Genomic DNA, 18,068 nt, shown 5'->3' with positions numbered 1-18,068 from the left:
CGCGCGGCCGTGAGCGTGGGCCGGGGGCGCTCGGCTCCCGGGCGGGGCGGTGCGCGCTGCTGCCCCTCTGAGGCCCCCGCCGCGAGCCCGCCCTCAGCTCGGCAGGGGCCTCGGCGCAGAGCCCTCTCTGCCTGCTCTGGAAGCCGTCCCTGAGCTCATCCCCGTGGCGCGAGACTCGGCGACGAACGCACACGGATTCTCAGGCACAGAAACACTTTGCGTTCAAATGGCAGCCGAGCCTCGGAAACGTGTGGCTCTCAGTTTGACACGTGTCAGCCCAGACTACATTTCTGGCATTATTATTTTTTTAAAGCTTTTATTTATTCATGACAGACAGCGAGAGAGAGAGAGATAGAGAGAGAGAGAAAGAGGGGCAGAGACACAGGCAGCGGGAGAAGCAGGCTCCATGCAGGGAGCCCGAGGCGAGACTCGATCCTGGGTCTCCAGGGTCACGCCCTGGGCCAAAGGCGGTGCCAAAGCCCTGGGCCACCGGGGCTGCCCAAATTTCTGGTATTATTTAAATGTTGCCCATGCTTTTAATTTACATGCCTTTAATTTAATTATCCCGGGCAAGGAGATAAATATGCAACATTAAGTGAGATAAGACGTATATTTTGCAAGCGACAGTGTCTTACTCGGTTATATGAGAGAAAGGACAAAGAGCCAGTAAGTAAAGCAGGATTATCATACATAAATGATTCATTTTAAGAGCCCTCTTATCTATTCTAGACGTTTAGGTTAAGTTTCATGCCGTTTATTCCCATTTTCTTACCTAAACTTAAAAAAAAAAAACCTAGATCTGATGCTGAAGGCAAATAATCAGGACAGATTGTAACTATTCCCAACACAATTACATATTACATTTCAGGAAAACTAATCTGGTTATATTACCGAACCCAGTGCAATTTATCAGGAAAAAAAAAGATATTCATGAGTTAAGGAAAAGCTAGTAATTGGAAATGCAGCTTAGCTCTAGTTGTCACGCCGATGATACATAGTCACTCTGCCTTGGTCTCACCGACTTTACGGCACTATGGAAAAAATGACAAAGTTTAACAGGTCCTGACATAATATTTTCCTAATTTTACAAATTACGGTCAAATAGGAAAATTTGGCAGAACAGCCACTCATTAAATCAGGTAAAACAAAACTGAATCTTGAAAGACAAAATTTGGAAAAAACGACTTCTTCAGCATCCAATGGCTAAGTCACTGAAGCTCAAGTGCCTGACTTCAGCTCATTCACTGAAAACAGGCAACCAGGTCCCTGTTTGGTGGTTTTACTTTTTCTTGTTTCTTGGGTTCTTTTTAGGAGGAGGAAGGGCAGAGGCCGAGGCAGAGAGAGAACCTTGAGCAGGTTCCATGCCTGCCTGGAGCCTGATGCAGGGCTGGATTTCACAGCTCTAAGATCGTGACCTCAGCTGAAATCAAGTGTCAGATGCTAAACCCACGCAGGCTCCCAGGTGCCCCAAAATCCCCACTTTTCTTAAGAGTTCTGCATTCAAAAATCCCAAGGGTGGAATTTAAGCAGTTACCTCTTTACCATAAATATACAGACTTTTAAGACACGGATTCTGCTTCATGTCAACTGCAAGATCAAACAGGGCTTTCTGCTAAAAAGCTGGAGGGCAGATTAGAAAGAATTGGGCGTGGATGAGAAAGATGCTAGGAAAACACGTCTACACATGAAAGATCCTTTCTCTGGTTGGTCTGCTTCCAATTTTTTCTTCCCCAACCCTGTCCTCTCCTGGATCCCTAGGATTTCCTCATTTCCAAAATAATCAAGTGGAGAGTACGAGCTGGACGGAAACGAAGGCCTCTGGCAGAGTCACCAAGGGATGTACCCTGAGAGGCAGCCACCACATTCGTCCTCCTGGGTCAGAGTGCCAGGTCCAGAAGCAAGAAAGGCACTTGTGGGCCTGGCAAGTCAGCTCTTCAGTCCCCGGGGTGCTCAGAGTAGAATGAGGCCTTGTGATGGGCCCGTGTCGCTGGAGCCCTGCTGGACACGGCAGCGGCGGGGCGCCGTCTTCCTTCCGATGACAACACCCCCGTGAGCGGCCAGCTGCAACCGAGAGAGCTGACAGCATCCAAGGGGGAGGCCTGCGCACACGCTCCGTCCTCCCGCGGCCTTCTTGCCATCCCCCCGCCCCTCCAACAGCACCACGCGGTCTAAAGCAACAAACAGCGCATCTTCTCTGGTCGGCTTCTGCCAAACGACTTATCTCACGTGGAACAGGCAGGTGGACAGTTCCATCTCTGACCTGAAGCTGCTTCTGTTTCGGAGGACTGTGCTAGACCCCTGCTTTACGGGTTTTTATTGGCTGCGATTATAATTGTACATAAGATGGATACAAAACACACATCATTGTATATAAAAGTTGCTTCAGAAAGGCTTATTTAGCTAAGGTGCAATTGGGAAAATTCTTATTTTTTTCCCTGCTTCTATAATTAAGCTCACATCTAAGAGGCCTTAACTTAATGTCCTTCCAGCTTTTTACCCAGTACTCACTACAAGAACCTGAAATACTGTGGTGCCTCGGTGTATGCGTCTAAGGTGATAGCTAACATTTTTTTTAAATCAAAACTTAAATAGCTCCAACTTTGTATAGTGACAAATGGCAGCTAGACTTACCACAGTTATGAAATGTACTCTATACGTTTCATGCTGTATAAAAATATCAGATCACTACAGGTACACCCGAAACCAACAGGACGCTATATGTCAAGCATACTTCACTTTTAAACAGAAGGTTTAAATAAGGCCAAAGAAAGTCATTTGCAGCACATAGTAAATACGACACTTTAAAATGGAATTGTTTCATGACTCTCTTCAATGTATCCGAAGCCATAATATATCATGGGAATTTGATACACACAATCACCCACTTTAAAAATAGAAGAAATGAGTTTACATTTGAGAATTTCATGGCATTCTTCTTTTCTTCGTGTATTTGAATTTCGATTTCACCCTCTTTGGAAAAATTCATCCCAGAGTAATACGTGTTTAACACCTCAAAGTTTTACTTATCACTCTCTCTCACCTCTCTGTGGTTTAAAAAAAAAAAAAAAAGAAAGAAAGAAATGAATTTAGGTTTTAGTTCCCATGACCCTAAAGCTCTAGGGGTTAAAAATTTCTTCTAAGTCATGACAATTATTAATAGATCAAGAGCGTAGTAATGCTGATAAATAATTATTACAAGTGAAAAGTAGACATTTGCAAAGTGATTCTTCGTGAGATGACTGAAGTAGTTTTGTTTTCTCAATGATAACATTGGTGATATGCAGTGAGGAATATTATTCTGTGTTGAGTCAAACAGTTGAGCAAGAATTCTATTCTTGTTTTTATTTGGATAGATCTCAAGGCTGAGAAATCTTGTTCACCTACAGTCGTATGTATTCTGTTGTGAACACGATGTCCTTAAAGAAATCCTAAGACTCGTACGTCCAGCAGCAATATATTATCTACAATTATTTCAAATGTTCTATCCGATGACAAAACAGTCAGGTCCTCCTTCAATTCCGTTCAAGGTCAAAATGAGGAAACGACTTAGAAAAGGAGGGCTCGTTGGGGCGCGAGGTGGCTTAGTCACGAGCATCTGCGTCCTGGCTCCAACTCAGGTCGTGACCTCAGGGTCCTGGCCGGAGCCCTGCGTGCGGGCGGGCTGCCCACCCCGTGGGGACTTGGCGTCTCCTCTCCCTCCACCCCTCCCCTCTCCCACGTGCTCTCGCTCTCTCTAAAATAAATCAGGGAAGGGAAGGGAAGGGAAGGTTCATAGGTGAAGCTCTTTTGTCTCCAGCCTCTAACTCAGGAGGTTTTCATCATTTAAGCACACGACAGTGGGACGATCCTGGTCCACGTCTTCTGGGCAGCGGGAAGCAGAGAGAAGAGCCAGCAGGCCTGCTCGGGCTCCGCTCGCTGACGCCTCAGGAGACTGACCCTGAGGAGCGACTGCATCACTGCTGTCACCTCCACACACCCTCCCGGACGGCCTCCTGCATCTCCAGCAGCACCACAGGGCTTGCAGCTGCACCCAGTACCCTCCTCTGGTCCTCGCTCCCTCTGGGCAACCCCCATGGCCCGGCAGGCCCTGCCCACGCCGAGTACATCGTTGGCCTCTCTAGTCTGGGGGCATGCTGGAAGGCCCCACGCTGAAGTCTCCCCTCTGCCCACTTACCCACCGGGTGCTCTTGGACGAGTTATTAAATCCCTCTGGGCTTCCGACTTCTCATCAATAAAACACGGGCATCACTAACTACTTATAGAGCGAATATGAAGATTAAATAATTCATAGCAAGTGTGGGGGCGCCTCGCTGGCTCAGTGGGGGAAGCACGCAACTCCCGATCTTGGGGTTGTGAGTTGAGGCTTCTCACTGAGCCCGGAGCCTACTGGAAATAAAATAATAATAATAATAAATAAAAGAAACTGTCTATCGCAGTGCTGGGCTTTTAATAAAGCAAAATAACTGCTTTACTATTTTTATACAACGACTTTCCCCTGGATTGGGGGCCACGTTTCATTCATTTTTCTGTGCTCCATGGAAAAGGGTCTCGCGTCGTGTTTTGTTCAACACCTACAAGCAATTCGATTCTCAGAGGATGGACTACTGGGTGGCCTGGCATTTACCTTCTACCTGGAGCGAAGGTCAGATGGCACAGGTGAATGGTCGGTCCTCAAGGCGGCCCCTGCTCCTCAGGGTAATTTGCTAGAAGGCCTCACAGAACTCAGAGAAACAGCTTCCTTATTATTAAATCTCCAGTTCATCCTAAAAGGATGTAACTCAAGAATGGCCAGATGGAAAAAATGTGCAGGGCAAGGGATGAGCACAGGGCACCAAGCACGACTCGCTGCATCTCCATGAGTTCTCTAGCCCTCAGAGCCCCGTCCTCAAGGGTTATGTGGGGCCTTGGGACTCTGGCGTGACTGCTGACATCCTCGAACTCAACCCAGAGGCAGGGGGTGAAAACGCCAGCTCCTTAACTAGGGGTGGTTCCCTTGGCAACCAGCCCCCGCCCTTGGGGCTTCCCCAAAGTCACCTCCACACCTACGCTCAGGTGCCTACGAGGGGCTTCCTGTGAATCACAGAAGATGCTCCTACACCTTTAGTGCTCTGGTCACTTAGGTTTTAGGAATAAATGGAAATGAGGACCAAATGAGGACATGTTTCTTACGCCAAACAGGGGCTCAATAAATTCTTTTTTTTTTAAGATTTTATTTATATATTCAAGAGACACAGAGAGAGAGGCAGAGACACAGGCAGAGGGAGAAGCAGGCTCCCTGTGGGGAGCCCGATGCGGCACTCAATCCCAGGACCCCGGGGTCACGCCCTGAGCTGATGGCAGATGCTCAACCACTGAGCCACAGGAAGGGCGTCCCTTCCTCCCCCTTTTAAAAAAGATTTTATCTAAAAAATTCTTATAAACGGAAAGGGGAAAAACACCATTTATGGTAACTCAGTGAAGCTACGCTATCTCATATACCACAGGCCTCTCATCTTGCTTTTCTAATTCCGGCAGCTGTGCGTGGAATGCTGAACGTGCAGGGGAAGCATGAGCGCACTGGCTTCTTAGGGGACATGTAACCGTACGTGCTGCGCATTCAGGACCCTCTATGGAATGAAAATACGCCCCAGCTTCTGGGCAGAAGAGAGCGGGGTGCCCGGAGGAGGGGTGCCGTGGTCGCTCGTCCCCAGCTGGAGGATGGCCAGACGCCCCTCCTGGCACACTCTGCCTCCGCCATCCCCGCCTTTGCGGCCTAACGCGCCCGTCCCAAGGAACTTACCCACTTTCTTTCCTAACAAACAATGGTGTGACCGGCTGCTGCTCTGCGGGCCTCCAGGGACGTGTACGGACCCCAGAGCCCTGGTGAGGCTGCACCCAAACAGCAGGAAGGGCTGCAGATGTACCTCGAGCAGCTCCAGGCCTCCCGCCTCTTGTCTGCCCACTTCCCCTCTGCACCAAACACGCGGGCTCGCAGCCTGGCACCACTTCCTGGCCTGTGTCGCCCTGGATACGATTGGTTTCGGGGCATCCGTGTCCCCACAAGTCAAACGGGAATACCCCCACCTTGCTCATGGGGTCACCGAGAAAGCGATGCTATCGCTGCTCCGGGGCGAGGACGGCAGCTGCTCACATTGGCCTGGTCCTCGGGACGCGGCGGGAGCTCTCAGACCAGGACTCCGGGCCCGTCCCCCCAGGGCCACTCTGCTCTTGGGCTGCAAACCGCTGTGCGGGGCTGGGCCCGCGGGTGCCTGGGCCGGGACAGTGGGCCTGTGGGCGGCTCTCCCCGGGGGGCTCCAGTTCCGCGTGTCTGGGCAAGGAAACTGGGAGGCTCCTCAGGTGCCCCTGTTCCCCGGGCCGGCCAAGCGGCAAGGCCCGCGGTGTCCGAGGGCCCAGCAGGGCAGCTGCTGCCTGAGAGCTGGGCCTTTTCCCCTTGCCTCACCCCCTCTCCCACGCCAAGCAAATGGCCCTGAGCTCCAGGGACACCCACCGCGTCTCACGCTGGGCTGATAAGCAAGGAGAGCAGGGGACAGAAACCAACCCTGGGTCCCCCCGGGCCCCAAGAAGACGCCGACACAGAAAGCACTGTGGGTTGCGAATCCGATCATAAAATGAGTGTGTGAGACCTTCCGACGCCGTCCACTCAGTAGATCCACCTGAGAACACCCCAAGCAGTTGGCAGACGCCCCAGAACCTCTGTCCGTCCGTAAAGAAATGGGGGTGAAAAAGCAGAAAAATCTACCTAAGCTTTGTGAGATCGAGGCAGAGCCTCAGGAGCTGTGACGGCAAAGCACGGCGCGGGGGGAGCCAGGTCACAGCGCCGACTCCGGAGTGACAAGCAGCCTCGGGAGGGGACCAACCCTTGGTCACGCTCCGGGGCCGGCAGCCAGGACCACCGTGCACCCGCCTGTCCGCAGGCCCCTCCTTGCCCAGCCCGAGTCCGCGACCTATGCAGCAGGGACAATCCAGAGTCATCTGCTCAACTCTGACTTCAAGAAGAGCCTGAAAAACCGTGTTAACGCCACGCTCGTTGCAGCGAATTTCGTTCAGTTTGTCGGTAAGAATTTCATTCGAACTTGAGTTTCAAAGAGCTTTTGTATGTAAAAGTCTCACATCAAAACGTCATCTATTTCCAACGAGAAACACCTATTCCGTGGCCTGGGCCGGTATTTCGTCCGTGAGGCCCCTGAAATGACGATCAAGGTCAAGATTCTCACAGGAAGCTTTCCAAGATCTTTTTTTTTCATGTTTGGTCCCTTTAACTCTAGGACGGACAATCCCAAGAAGAAAAAGAATTTTCGCAAGAAGAGGGCTCTCGGGGGTGCCTGCGGGGGGTCAGCGGGTCAAGTGTCTGACTCCCGGTTCTGGCTCAGGTCACGATCTCAGGGTCGCAGGATCGAGCCCTGGGTCAGGCTCCACACTCAGCGGGGAGTCCGCTTCTCTCTCTCTCCCCAAAAATAAACGATTAAGTTTAAACATAAAAAAGGAAGAAGAGGGATCTCTAGAGTTTATGTAACCAGTTCCTTTATTTTACAGCTAAGCAGAGGAAAGATGAAGATGCCGACTGACGTTACAGGTCACGGCCAAGCACGACCAGGAGCTGCGATCTCCTCAGGTCGGGCACACATTCTCCTTTCCTCCCCCCGACCACGTGCTTCCCTGCCAAGCCCCGAGTATGGAAGCTGTACTGATTTCTTCCCTTCGTGACCTCCGCTGACCCAGAGACGACCAACTGACACCAGCGGCTCTCACGCCGCTTCCCTTCCGTCTGCTTCCAAAACCTTCCAAAGCAGCTGTGATGCCACGGACAAGCGGGCTCCTGCGGACATCACGTGTCCCCGGCGCGGGCGGGAAGGACCCGACAACCACCACTGGCTCCACGGTACCTCTCGGCGGCACCGAGCCACGTGCCGCACCCACGGCCTGGACGTCACTAGGCAAGGGCACGTTTCCGCGTCTCCCGCTTCAGGCCTCAGGTTACCAGGTGGCTCCCCAGGCGCGGACCATCCCCATGGGGCCCAGAGCCGGGTGGACCTGCTGATGGCAGGAAAGCGGTTGTGCCGGAGTCACTGGGTGTTGGGTGCCACGCGGTGATGCTTACGGGGGGGGGGGGGGGGGGGGGGTCCCAGAGCAAACCCCGGGTGGAGCGGCTCGGCATGCACAGCGCCATCAGCTGTCAGCTGGGGTCCCCGGGAGGCAGCCCTTCTGCGTCTGGCCTCAGCAGGTTCTGACGCAGTACACGGGCCTTCCTTTAAGGTGAGATCGTCGGGGTGCAACGCTCCGGAAGGTTCACAACAACACCCCAGCAGTACGCTTCCCTGAATACGGGATGGTCTGGCAACACTGAGCGCCCTCCTGCAGAGGGACAAGCGGCCTGGGCTGCACAGAGGGGTCGTCCATGTGGACCCGGGGGCCCACCACCCTCGGGTGTCATGGCCGTCGCCCCCAGGCCTCCCTGGATGCCCAGTGGGGCCCAGGCCTACACCATCCTCCCCGGATGCCCAGTGGGGCACAGGCCTGCACCATCTTGCCCAGATGCCCAGTGGGGCCCGTGCCTATACCATCTTCCCCGGATGCCAAAGCGCCTTGCTTCTCAGTTGCTCGGGGACCACACTGCAACCACTTATTTCTCTGCTGGTCAGCACAGTGTCAAGACCCTAAAATGCTCCTCAGACCATCCGAGCCCTGTTTGTCCAGCCCCAGAGGCTTCAGCCAACCCTTCCTCTCAGCTGATTGTGGATCGGAGCCGCGTCCCATCCACACCACCTCCCTGCCGAGACCCTGATGAGAACCCACCCGTGTGCTGCCAGGAGGTGGTAGGAGAAGGGGCTGCACAACCTGCACTTCTCCCTCCCGTCCATCTGTCCTGCTGCACCTGCCCCTCCCGGCCCGAGGCCCTGCAGGAATGCTCTGGCGGCCTGCCCTGCCCGGGTGCACCCCTCTGGGCGCGGCCTGCTGCAGGGCCTGCTCCGGAATGTGCTTCCTCCTCCGGGTGCCCAGGCCTCCTCCTAGGACTGCTGTCCAGGAGGTAGAAACACAGTGGCGTTTACCTAGGGGGCGGTTATCACTGGAGATGGAGAGGTAGGAAAAATAAGGTATTTTAAATACGCAGACAACCGAGATGCCAGTTACGGGGAGTAGTCACTGAGACTGGATTACTTTGACTTAAGAAACAGAAGAATGTCTTCCATGGTAACAGCTCACACACTGTTTTATAAACTAACAGAAAATAAAGAAGCTTCTTACCACACATTTTTTATTACGTATGAATGGTAAATGGAGGTATGAATTTACACCTATTAACTCCTGAAACTGTAGTTCTAAAATCTTGTTTTATGGGGAACATGATTAGAATTTAATCTATGAAAATTAACAGCCGCTCTGTTTAGTGTAAAAAAAAAATCCTATTTAAATTTTAACTTCATTTTTGCCAAATACAATAAAACCTAATCAACCTAAAAAAGCAAAAAAAAAAACAAAAAAAAACAAAAAAAAAACTTTTATTTATTCCTGAGACACACAGAGAGAGGCAGAGACCCAGGTGGAGGGAGAAGCAGGCTCCACGCAGGGAGCCCGATGCGAAACTCGATTCCGGGACCCCAGGGTCATGCCCTGGGCTAAAGGCAGATGCTCAACTGCTGAGCCCCCTGGGGATCCCCTAATCAACTTTTCCTAGGTCTCAAATTCAGCTGTCACTTAAATTTTCATTTAAAAATTTGGACAATCACATTAGCTGTGGCAGCATAATTTATGAACATATTATTTTTGTTTTCCTTTGGTCAGTAAAAAGTAATTAAAAAAATAATAAGAGCTATATGGTTCCTTTCCTGCTCTGCCACCCATGAGTGAGTCTCAGGAACAGGGAGCATCTGAGGTGGGGCTGCCTGGGGCTGCTGGGCGGGCGAGGAAGGGGAGGAACAGGTGGAGGGGCTGGAGGGCCTTCGGGGTGTTGGGGGGACCAGAGGCCTGGCCACTCCCTCAAGCATCCCCCCCTCACCGGGCAGGACCTGGGGGGCTGGTCTCCCCGGGCAGCTGGTCTCCCCGGGCTGGCCTGACCCCGAGTCCCACAGGCCCAGGCCCTCTCACACATCCCAGCCCAGCTTCTTGGGGCTGGGCGGGGCCGGACGGGCTGGGACAGGGCACCCTCTGCATGTACCCGGCTCCAAGTCTGCACCCCACCCTGACCTCCGAGGGCGCACGGCTGAGACTCGGTCACCATGGGCTGGGGCCCACTGGGGCCCAAAGCAGAGTACGTTGAATTAGAGGAGAAAGAGGAAAACTGAGATTTGGAAAAGCTGAACAGCACCGATCCCCGGGTCAGCCGCGTCCTCCCGTGTGTGAGCAAGTGCAGCATCGGTGGGGGCCCTTGCTCCCCGGGACGGTCACATCGTCAGACGGCGTGTCCCGCCCGGATCCCAGGGGGCCCTGGAACCCAGGCTGGACAGGTCAGGCTCTGCGCACTTCATGGTCAAAGTGGCACGTGCACACAGCAAAATCCTAGTTTCCAAACACACCATTAATCCCTTTGTAAATTGAAAATGATGCAAATACACTGTTGCTTAAAGGACACATGATAAATCAGCACGGATGCTTGGAGTCCTCGCGTGAAGGACATTCACGCTGCTTATTTCTAGTCTTTGAAATTTCAAGAAGCAGAAACCCCCGAGAAGTAAGGAGAAGGCATAAACCACATCCTGTCTACACACGTGTGCGTGGGTCTCAATGTGGTGCTGACAACGCTGCAGAAGCTATTAGAGCACACGCAGGACACCCGGGCAACGAGAAACATGGGTCGTAAACGGCCACTATCCTCGCTTCTGCAGGAAAGACGCACAAACACCCGGGAGGCTACATAATACCGCGCTAAGGAGAGGGACTGGACGGGACAGGCTTGTCCTCTCGGCAGCAAAGGTTCTAGGGCTCCTGGCTTCCCGTCCAATAAGCGTGTCTGCGTGTATTTTCATGTCAGCCCCGCGCCCATGTGGGCCCTGAGATCAAGAGCTGAGGCTCCACCCCAGCCAGCCAGGCCTCCGCGATGACTGGTGCATCCTGGGCTACACCTGTTTGCTTTAAGCAGACTGAACACCCGGCGTGGAGCCCAGCACGTGGGGCTACAGTTGCCACCCTGAGATCAAGACCTGAGGTGAGGTCAGCATTGGACACGCAATAGCCTGAGCGCCTGGTGCCCCTTCTCGGCTGCACTCTATGAGGTCCCAGACGTGGAGAGGCGGCCCTTGTGCAGCCGGGCCGTCCCAGAGCCACATCCTTCCTCCCTGCCATGGGAGCGCCTGGCCACCACACAGGGCCCGTGGGAAGGGGCACGCGAGGCTGTTCTCTGCCCAAGATAAACCAGAACCACAGGGCGCCTGGGGGCTCGGCCGGTCAAGCGCCTGGCTCTCGGTTCCAGCTCAGGTCGTGGTCTCAGGGCCATGAGATCGAGCTCCGGGGTCGGGCTCTGTGCTCCGCTGGGGATTCCCTCCCTGTCCCTCTGCCCCTCCTGCTCATGCTCACTCAGCCTCTCTCTCAAACAAATAGCAGGGCAGCCCAGGCGGCTCAGCGGTGGAGCACCTGCCTTGGGCCCAGGCCGTGACCCCGGGGTCCTGGGATCGAGTCCCACGTCGGGCTCCCTGCATGGAGCCTGCTTCTCCCTCTGCTTGGGTCTCTGCCTCTCTCTCTCTCTCTCTGTGTCTCTCATGAATAAATAAAATAAAAAAAATAAGTAGTAAAGAGAGAAAGAGGGAAACGAAAGCAAAGACTCCGTCCTTAACCAGCTCCGTGTATCTGGGCTCCAGGGCAGGGCCGCACGCTCACACACACAAGCATCTCATAGGCGAGCTCTTCGTAGGAGCCGCTCCGGGGAGAAGGAGCAACCCGAGCAGGTTTGCACGGAAAGCACGTGTGAGTCCCGCATCTCGAACGGCGCAAGGTGCTTGAAGGGAGGAACGCGTCTGACGCCCCGCTGGCCCGGGCCCCTCGGGTGGCTCAGCCCTCAGGGGCAGCCCAGATCTGCAGCCTCCTCGCGGAGTGCAGCGCGTGCACCGGGTCTGAGCGGGGTCTGAGGTTCATCCACAAAGATGAAGACAGAAAAACCAACATAAAGGCGTTAAAGCCCCACGGCCAGGCTTCTTATCCTAAGCCAGCTACTTCTCACAGGACCCCGGACCAACTGCCTTAAGATCTCCGCTTCCTCCTGGGCCACACGGGGGCAGTGACGATGCCCGTGTCAGGACGTGACCTGAGCCCCGTCGTGTCTTGTTTGTGCCGCTGCAGGACCAGCAGGGAGAGTCGAAGTTCCTCCCAGCTCAGGGGCACGGGGGGACCCAGCCTGGGGCCCGGGCTGTTCCACTCTGGGACACGGGGCCCAGCACCCTGGCCGCCCCCCTGGCTGCACCGAGGCTCCGTGGACATGGTGTCTGGCGCTGGGCCGCGCAGGTCAGGCCCTCAGGGTCGGCACTGAGCTGCGGGCTGCAGGCTCGGCGTGGAGTGGGCTTGGCCCTCTGCGCCCCCGGCCCCGCACTGTCGCGTGAGGACATAAAGCCTAAAGAGAAGGTGCACAGAGCTCGTAGACGAGGTGACCAACAGCAGGAAACCAAGCACAGGGACGCCGCGCCGCAACTGTGAGCTCTGGGCCAGGACACGCGCTGGACCTGGTTGGGTGCCCTTCTCACAGAAGCAGCCGCCCTGAACGACCCCGTGTCCACCCCAAGACACGGGATAAACAGGAGGCCGTGGCGGGGAAGCTTCGCGGCGGGGAAACGGACGCACGTTTAGCAAGTGCTGCACGGTGCGTGGGGAGCGAGGAGCACCCATGGTGTGCCCGGGATGCATCCCCCGGACGTCGGCGGCAGTGGGACAGGGCCACGTGGTGCTGACAGTGCAGCAGGAGTGAAGGAGGCGGGGGCCAGAGCCCAGCAGCCCGGCGGGGGCAGGACCCGTGTGCGAGTCCGCTGTGCCATCTACACGCGTGTCTCCCAACCAAAGAGCGACAATAACAGACGCCCCACCGGGTCCCGTCACCAGGGCTCCCACCAAGCGTCGGCTCCAACCTCAGGCCCCCGGAACGAGGACAGGCCTCGGCTGGGATTTGAGGGAACCTCCACAGAAAGCAGGTGTGGTCCCCACGCAGCCCTCGGGGATCCCCCAGCCACCCCCCGCCCCTGACCGCCAACCACCTGGGCCCCTGCAGGGTCACCATGAGCAGCTACTGTAATGCAGGAGACGCCTGGCCAGGTCGCGCGTCCCCATGACCTTGTCCTGTGACTTACCGGCCGGCTGTGTCTGTGCTGCCCTCTTGGGGTAAGTCTTGCTCCGACTTCTCGCCACGTTCTGATCTGGCCTTGGAAGCTCCACGCACAGACCTCGACTCCTCTGCAATGCCGTCCTGCCACCGGGAAACGCAACACGTCCGTTAAGGCAGGTGGGGCGTGGCCGCAGGCCCAAGGCAGGGCTCTGAGAGGCGGCGGGCTCACACGGGGTTTGCAGGGGGTTCCCGTGCTGCGTGGACCAAGGGCCCCGGGGGCCCCGCTTAGACTCAAGGGCGATCCCGCATGGCAGGCAGGCCGGATCCAAGCAGGCGGAGAGCACAGAGTATGGGGTGCCCTGGCCGCCGAACGACCATCACGCAGGGCCAACGTGTCTTGGTGGCCCGCACCTCGGGGCACCTGGGCCCTGGTGTCAAGGACCTGAGCTCCCTGGGGCCGGGCCTCAGTGCACGTGCACCTCCCTGAAAGACCCAAGCGCGGCCACTGACACCGGAGCAACGAACGACCCCGAGGTTCACAGGAAAGACGCACCTATGCTGGACTCGTCACAAAAAGAGCCACGTGTGGGACAAGGACGAGAAAGGCCTTTTCACAGCCCCAGATCCTCTTCCCGCCCTTACAGGGTACGTATCAGCAACTCTCCCCAGAAGAGGCGAGCCTCATGGGCAGAGCCCACCCATGAGCTCCCGTGAGCAGCCTCCCTTCCCATTTCCCAGTCACCTCCACGAGACGCAGGAAGATGCTGGAAACATGGCAGCGGCTCCTGCTCGGGCTCCGGGGGCCCCCGGGGACTCATGAGACCGCCCACGAGCCATGGGAGGAGGCCTCCGACAGCCCCTCCTCCCCTTGAAGTCTAGCCTGTTTCTAGGGGCTGTAGGGAAGGGCCCCAAATAGCAACACTCCTGTCCTGGAATCTCAAACCAAAAAATCCCGTATAAAGAGCAAAGTTCCATTATTATAAATGGTGTGAGCTCTAAAGAGAAGAGCGACCTGCACCAGGTGGTCTCCGTTACCAGCTTGGGCAGCATGCGCCTCGCTCACACTCGGAACCCCACCTTGTCACTCAGCTCTTCCTCAGGGGTTCCCGCTCGGGAACAGGGAGCGAGGGGAAGCCACGTGACGCAGCCAACGAGAGCCCGGCCCCGAAACCCAGGGTGGCCTCTGTCCAAGGCCAGCTCTGCCCGAGCGCGTGGGCTCCTGCAGACTCTCCCAAGGGCCCCGCGCCTCACCTGCCTCAAGGTGGGTTCCTACTGACTCAGCCTGGTCCCGGCAGAAGGACATGCAGTGTCCTCGCCACCCCTGACACCAGGGAGGCCCTGAGCGATGGGCAGCATGGGGTCCTGTGTGCCCAGGGACCCCGAGGCGGCAGCTGGGACCCCTGCCCCGGCCCTGCGACCAGGGCACAGCCGGCCGCCAGTGGGCAAGGGCCGCTCAGGGTCCAGGGTCTTTGGTTCTGGCACCTTAGGGGGTCACAGGAGTCCTCGCACAACAGGCCAGGGTGCGAGACCTCACAGGGGGCCGCGCGGACCCCATAGCACATCTCAGGCACCTGACACAGAGGAGGTTCTGACAACAGCGTGGGCCCTTGACACGGGAGGAAACGCGGAGAGTTCCTGCAACACTAGCCCCACACCTGGGCCCCCAGTGGGGATTTCTCAGGCCGGATTCTCACTTCTGGGGTATGAATTCTAGGGGCACCTGGGGGCTCAGGGGTTGAGCATCTGCCTTCAGCCCGGACGTGACCCTGGGGTCCTGGGATCGAGTCCCGCATCAGGCTCCCTGCATGGAGCCTGCTTCTCCCTCGGCCTGTGTCTCTGCCTCTCTCTCTGGGTGTCTCAGGAATAAATAGATAAAATCTTTAAAAAAAAAAAAAAAGCCTTTTATACAAGGCGCTGATTCGTTATCAGCAGGAGCCACCTACAACCTTAACAGGTGGAGGCTGTTAGCGTTCGAAGGCCTCGGAGAAAGAGCTACCCGCGGGCGACCAAACACTTCACCTACGCCAGGCTATCGCTCTCCGACCATAAAACCAGCACCCACAACTCCTGAGGTTCTGGAAGGCCAGGCCATCACTTATCACCAAAGACATCAAACGTTTCCCTTCTTAACAACAGGTTTTTCTAAAGAGACGGCAGCGTGTTCCGGGCCCCGTGCGGGCCCCGCGAGGCAAGGAAGGCCGCAAAGAGTGGAGTCGCCCCTGCCGCGCCTGCACCCACCTCTGCAGACGCCCGCCTGCTCGCCCGGACCACGCGGCCGCCCACACGCACGCCCCAGGCCCTGAAGGCCATGTCCGGGGCTCTGCTCCTGGCCCGCGGCGCCCCCGGGACCCTTATCCCGCTGCATAGGGCGAGTGCTCCAGGCTGGCTGCCCATCCTCTCGCCCCCGAGGGCTCCCTCACGATGCTCCCCAGCAGCCACAATGCTTGCATTTCAATGAATTTGAGAAGCCAGGTTTGGGTCAACATGTGGAGACCAACGCAGCGTGTGTCAGACAGCACGACAACGGTTTTAGCAGTGCAGACACGGACCGAGCCTTTGCGGCGGCTTCGTTTCAGGGACAAGGGGCTGGACTCACACGTTCTCTCCACAAGCCTCAAAACGTTTTATGTCCCAAGTCGAAAAACAGCCCAAAGGCTGACCAGCAGCTCTCCTTCTAAATATAAAAGTAAACATACTCTTCCCGCAGGTCCCCGATGATCCCCTCTCCTGGGGAAGAACCTCAACGGCCCAAAGGTCAATCTCTCAGGTATCCACGTGTCAGCCTCCGACACAGGTAAGGGCACCCGGGCAGGTGAGTCGTATGGCATCGGAGAGCAAGCCTCCAAGTGAACATGGGGCCATCAAGGCGATGAGCGCTTACTATTAGTCGCTCTTTTACTGATTATCCCTGATTTCGAATTCAGGACCCAAACCCAAAAGTGGGTCGCAGAAGGGGTGTTACAATCCTAACTCTGAACCTGACCCTAACCTCAACCCTAACCCCAGACCCAGACCCCAACTCTAACCCCTAACCCTAACCCACCCCCGACCCTGACCCTAATCCCAAACCCATCCCTAACCCTAACTCCAACCCTAACCCCAACCCTAACCCTGACTCTGACCCCTACCCTGACCCTAACCCTGACCCTAACCCCTAACCGTGACACTAACCCCGACCATAACCCCAAACCTAACCTGACCCTGACCCTAATCTCAACCCCAACCCTAACCCCGACCCTAAACCCTACCCCTAGCCCTACCCTCAACCCTAACGCCAACCCTGACCCTGACCATAACTCTGACCCTGACCCTAACCCTAACCCTAACCCTGACCATAACCTGGACTCCTACCCTGACCCTAACCCCTAACCCTAAACCCTACCTCAACCCCTAACCCTAACCCCTGACCCTAACCCTAACCCCTACTTTGACCCTAACCCTAACCCTGACCCTGACCCTAACCCCGACCCCAACCCTGATCCTGACCCCAACTTCAACCCCTAACCCCAACCCCAACCCTGATCCTGACCCTAACCCCTAAACCTAACCCCAACCCTAACTCTGACCCCGACCCCAACCCCTAACCCTGACCTTGACCCTAACTCAGAGGACAGGCCGCCACCCGCCTGGGCTCTGCAGGCCTTGGGACCTGCTGCACCACCTGCATGAGGCCCCACCGCTGCAGCGCAGCAGTGCTGGGACGGGGTTCCCTGTGCCCCTGGGCACCCACTACCTCACCCTGCGTGGCACAGGCTCCGTCTACCAATAGGACGCACTGAGACACCACAAATTCTTTCTCACGACACAAGGTTCCCGCTTCTCATACGGATATTGGAAGAAGACCCAGTTGGCCCCGTCCTGCGACGTGCTCGCGTCGGCCTCAAGGCCAAGAGCAGGGACTCTGGAGCTGGGCTGCTGGACAGGGACGCTGCACCCATCCTGCTCCCGGGCTGGGTCCCCTGGACACGGACCCGGCCTCCTGGAACCCTAGTGTCCTCGCACGTAACGGAGGATACCGTCGTCAAGACGACCGCCACGATTCTGTGAAGCAATGGATGGAAGACCTTCGGCATGACACATGGCACCGGGGATACCGGGCAGCTGCTCAGCAAGGTCCAAGGCACGGCCACCGTGTTGTGCCCCACAGGTGGGCCCTGTGCTGCAGGAGACCCGACGGGACCCACAGTGCAAGGTACCCCCGGGGGGACCGCAGGGGATCAGGCTGCGCCCGGGGCCGGCATGAGCCCGCCTGGGGATCACAACATTGCTACACACGGGGATCGTGGCAGCAAACGGGCTTCTGAAGATGGTGAGCTTTACCGCATCTGGGAAACCCTAAACTGAAACCTGAAAGGCCGTTTCGGTCAAGTTTCTTTTGTTTTCTCCCAAAGAAGGGGTTGGCAGAGGGCTGGGTGGGGGAGAGGGAAAGAGGGCAGTCCGAGCCGTCCACAGGCAGCCTGGAGCCCGTGCAGGGCGCGACCTCACGACCTGACCCCGAGCCAGGACGCCCATCCGGCCGCACAGCCAGGTGCCCCACCAAGGAGCGTTCAATCAACCCATCACGCTTCTGCAGGGAAACCGAGGAAAACAACGTGAGTCCTGGGCCCCGGCGCGCAGGCACGTGGACAGCGGGACTGAGCATCGTTACCTCCCGGGCGCGCCCTCCCCCCAAGGGGAACTCGCCCCTTACCTGCGCCGGTGCTTGTAGCCAGCGGATCCGAACTTGCTGAGCCTTCTCGACAGCGAGCTTGATTCACTTTCTGGCATTCTACGCATTTTTAAAAGAAAATCAGATACGGAGGCGTCAGTGCAGGTGCTCAGACGACGCTGC

At 56.3% G+C, this 18,068-nt stretch overlaps 1 protein-coding gene across 1 annotated transcript in view; it reads right to left on the bottom strand.

The window, feature by feature from the left end:
• The window catches only part of EPB41L4A (erythrocyte membrane protein band 4.1 like 4A), a 180,716-nt gene that overhangs the window by 40,624 nt on the left and 122,024 nt on the right, over positions 1-18,068 (bottom strand). The window contains exons 11-12 of the mRNA XM_025438026.3: positions 17,928-18,005; positions 13,263-13,378 (exon numbers count right to left, since the gene is read on the bottom strand). Of these exons, the coding sequence (XP_025293811.1) occupies positions 13,263-13,378; positions 17,928-18,005 (194 nt within the window). The remainder of the gene's footprint in view (positions 1-13,262; positions 13,379-17,927; positions 18,006-18,068) is intronic.

This window comes from Canis lupus, chromosome 3 (genome assembly GCF_003254725.2).
Source record: "Canis lupus dingo isolate Sandy chromosome 3, ASM325472v2, whole genome shotgun sequence".
NCBI classification, from domain to species: Eukaryota; Metazoa; Chordata; class Mammalia; order Carnivora; family Canidae; genus Canis; species Canis lupus.
Note: the sequence above shows the minus strand (reverse complement) of the source record. Positions and strands in the feature narration are given on the sequence as shown.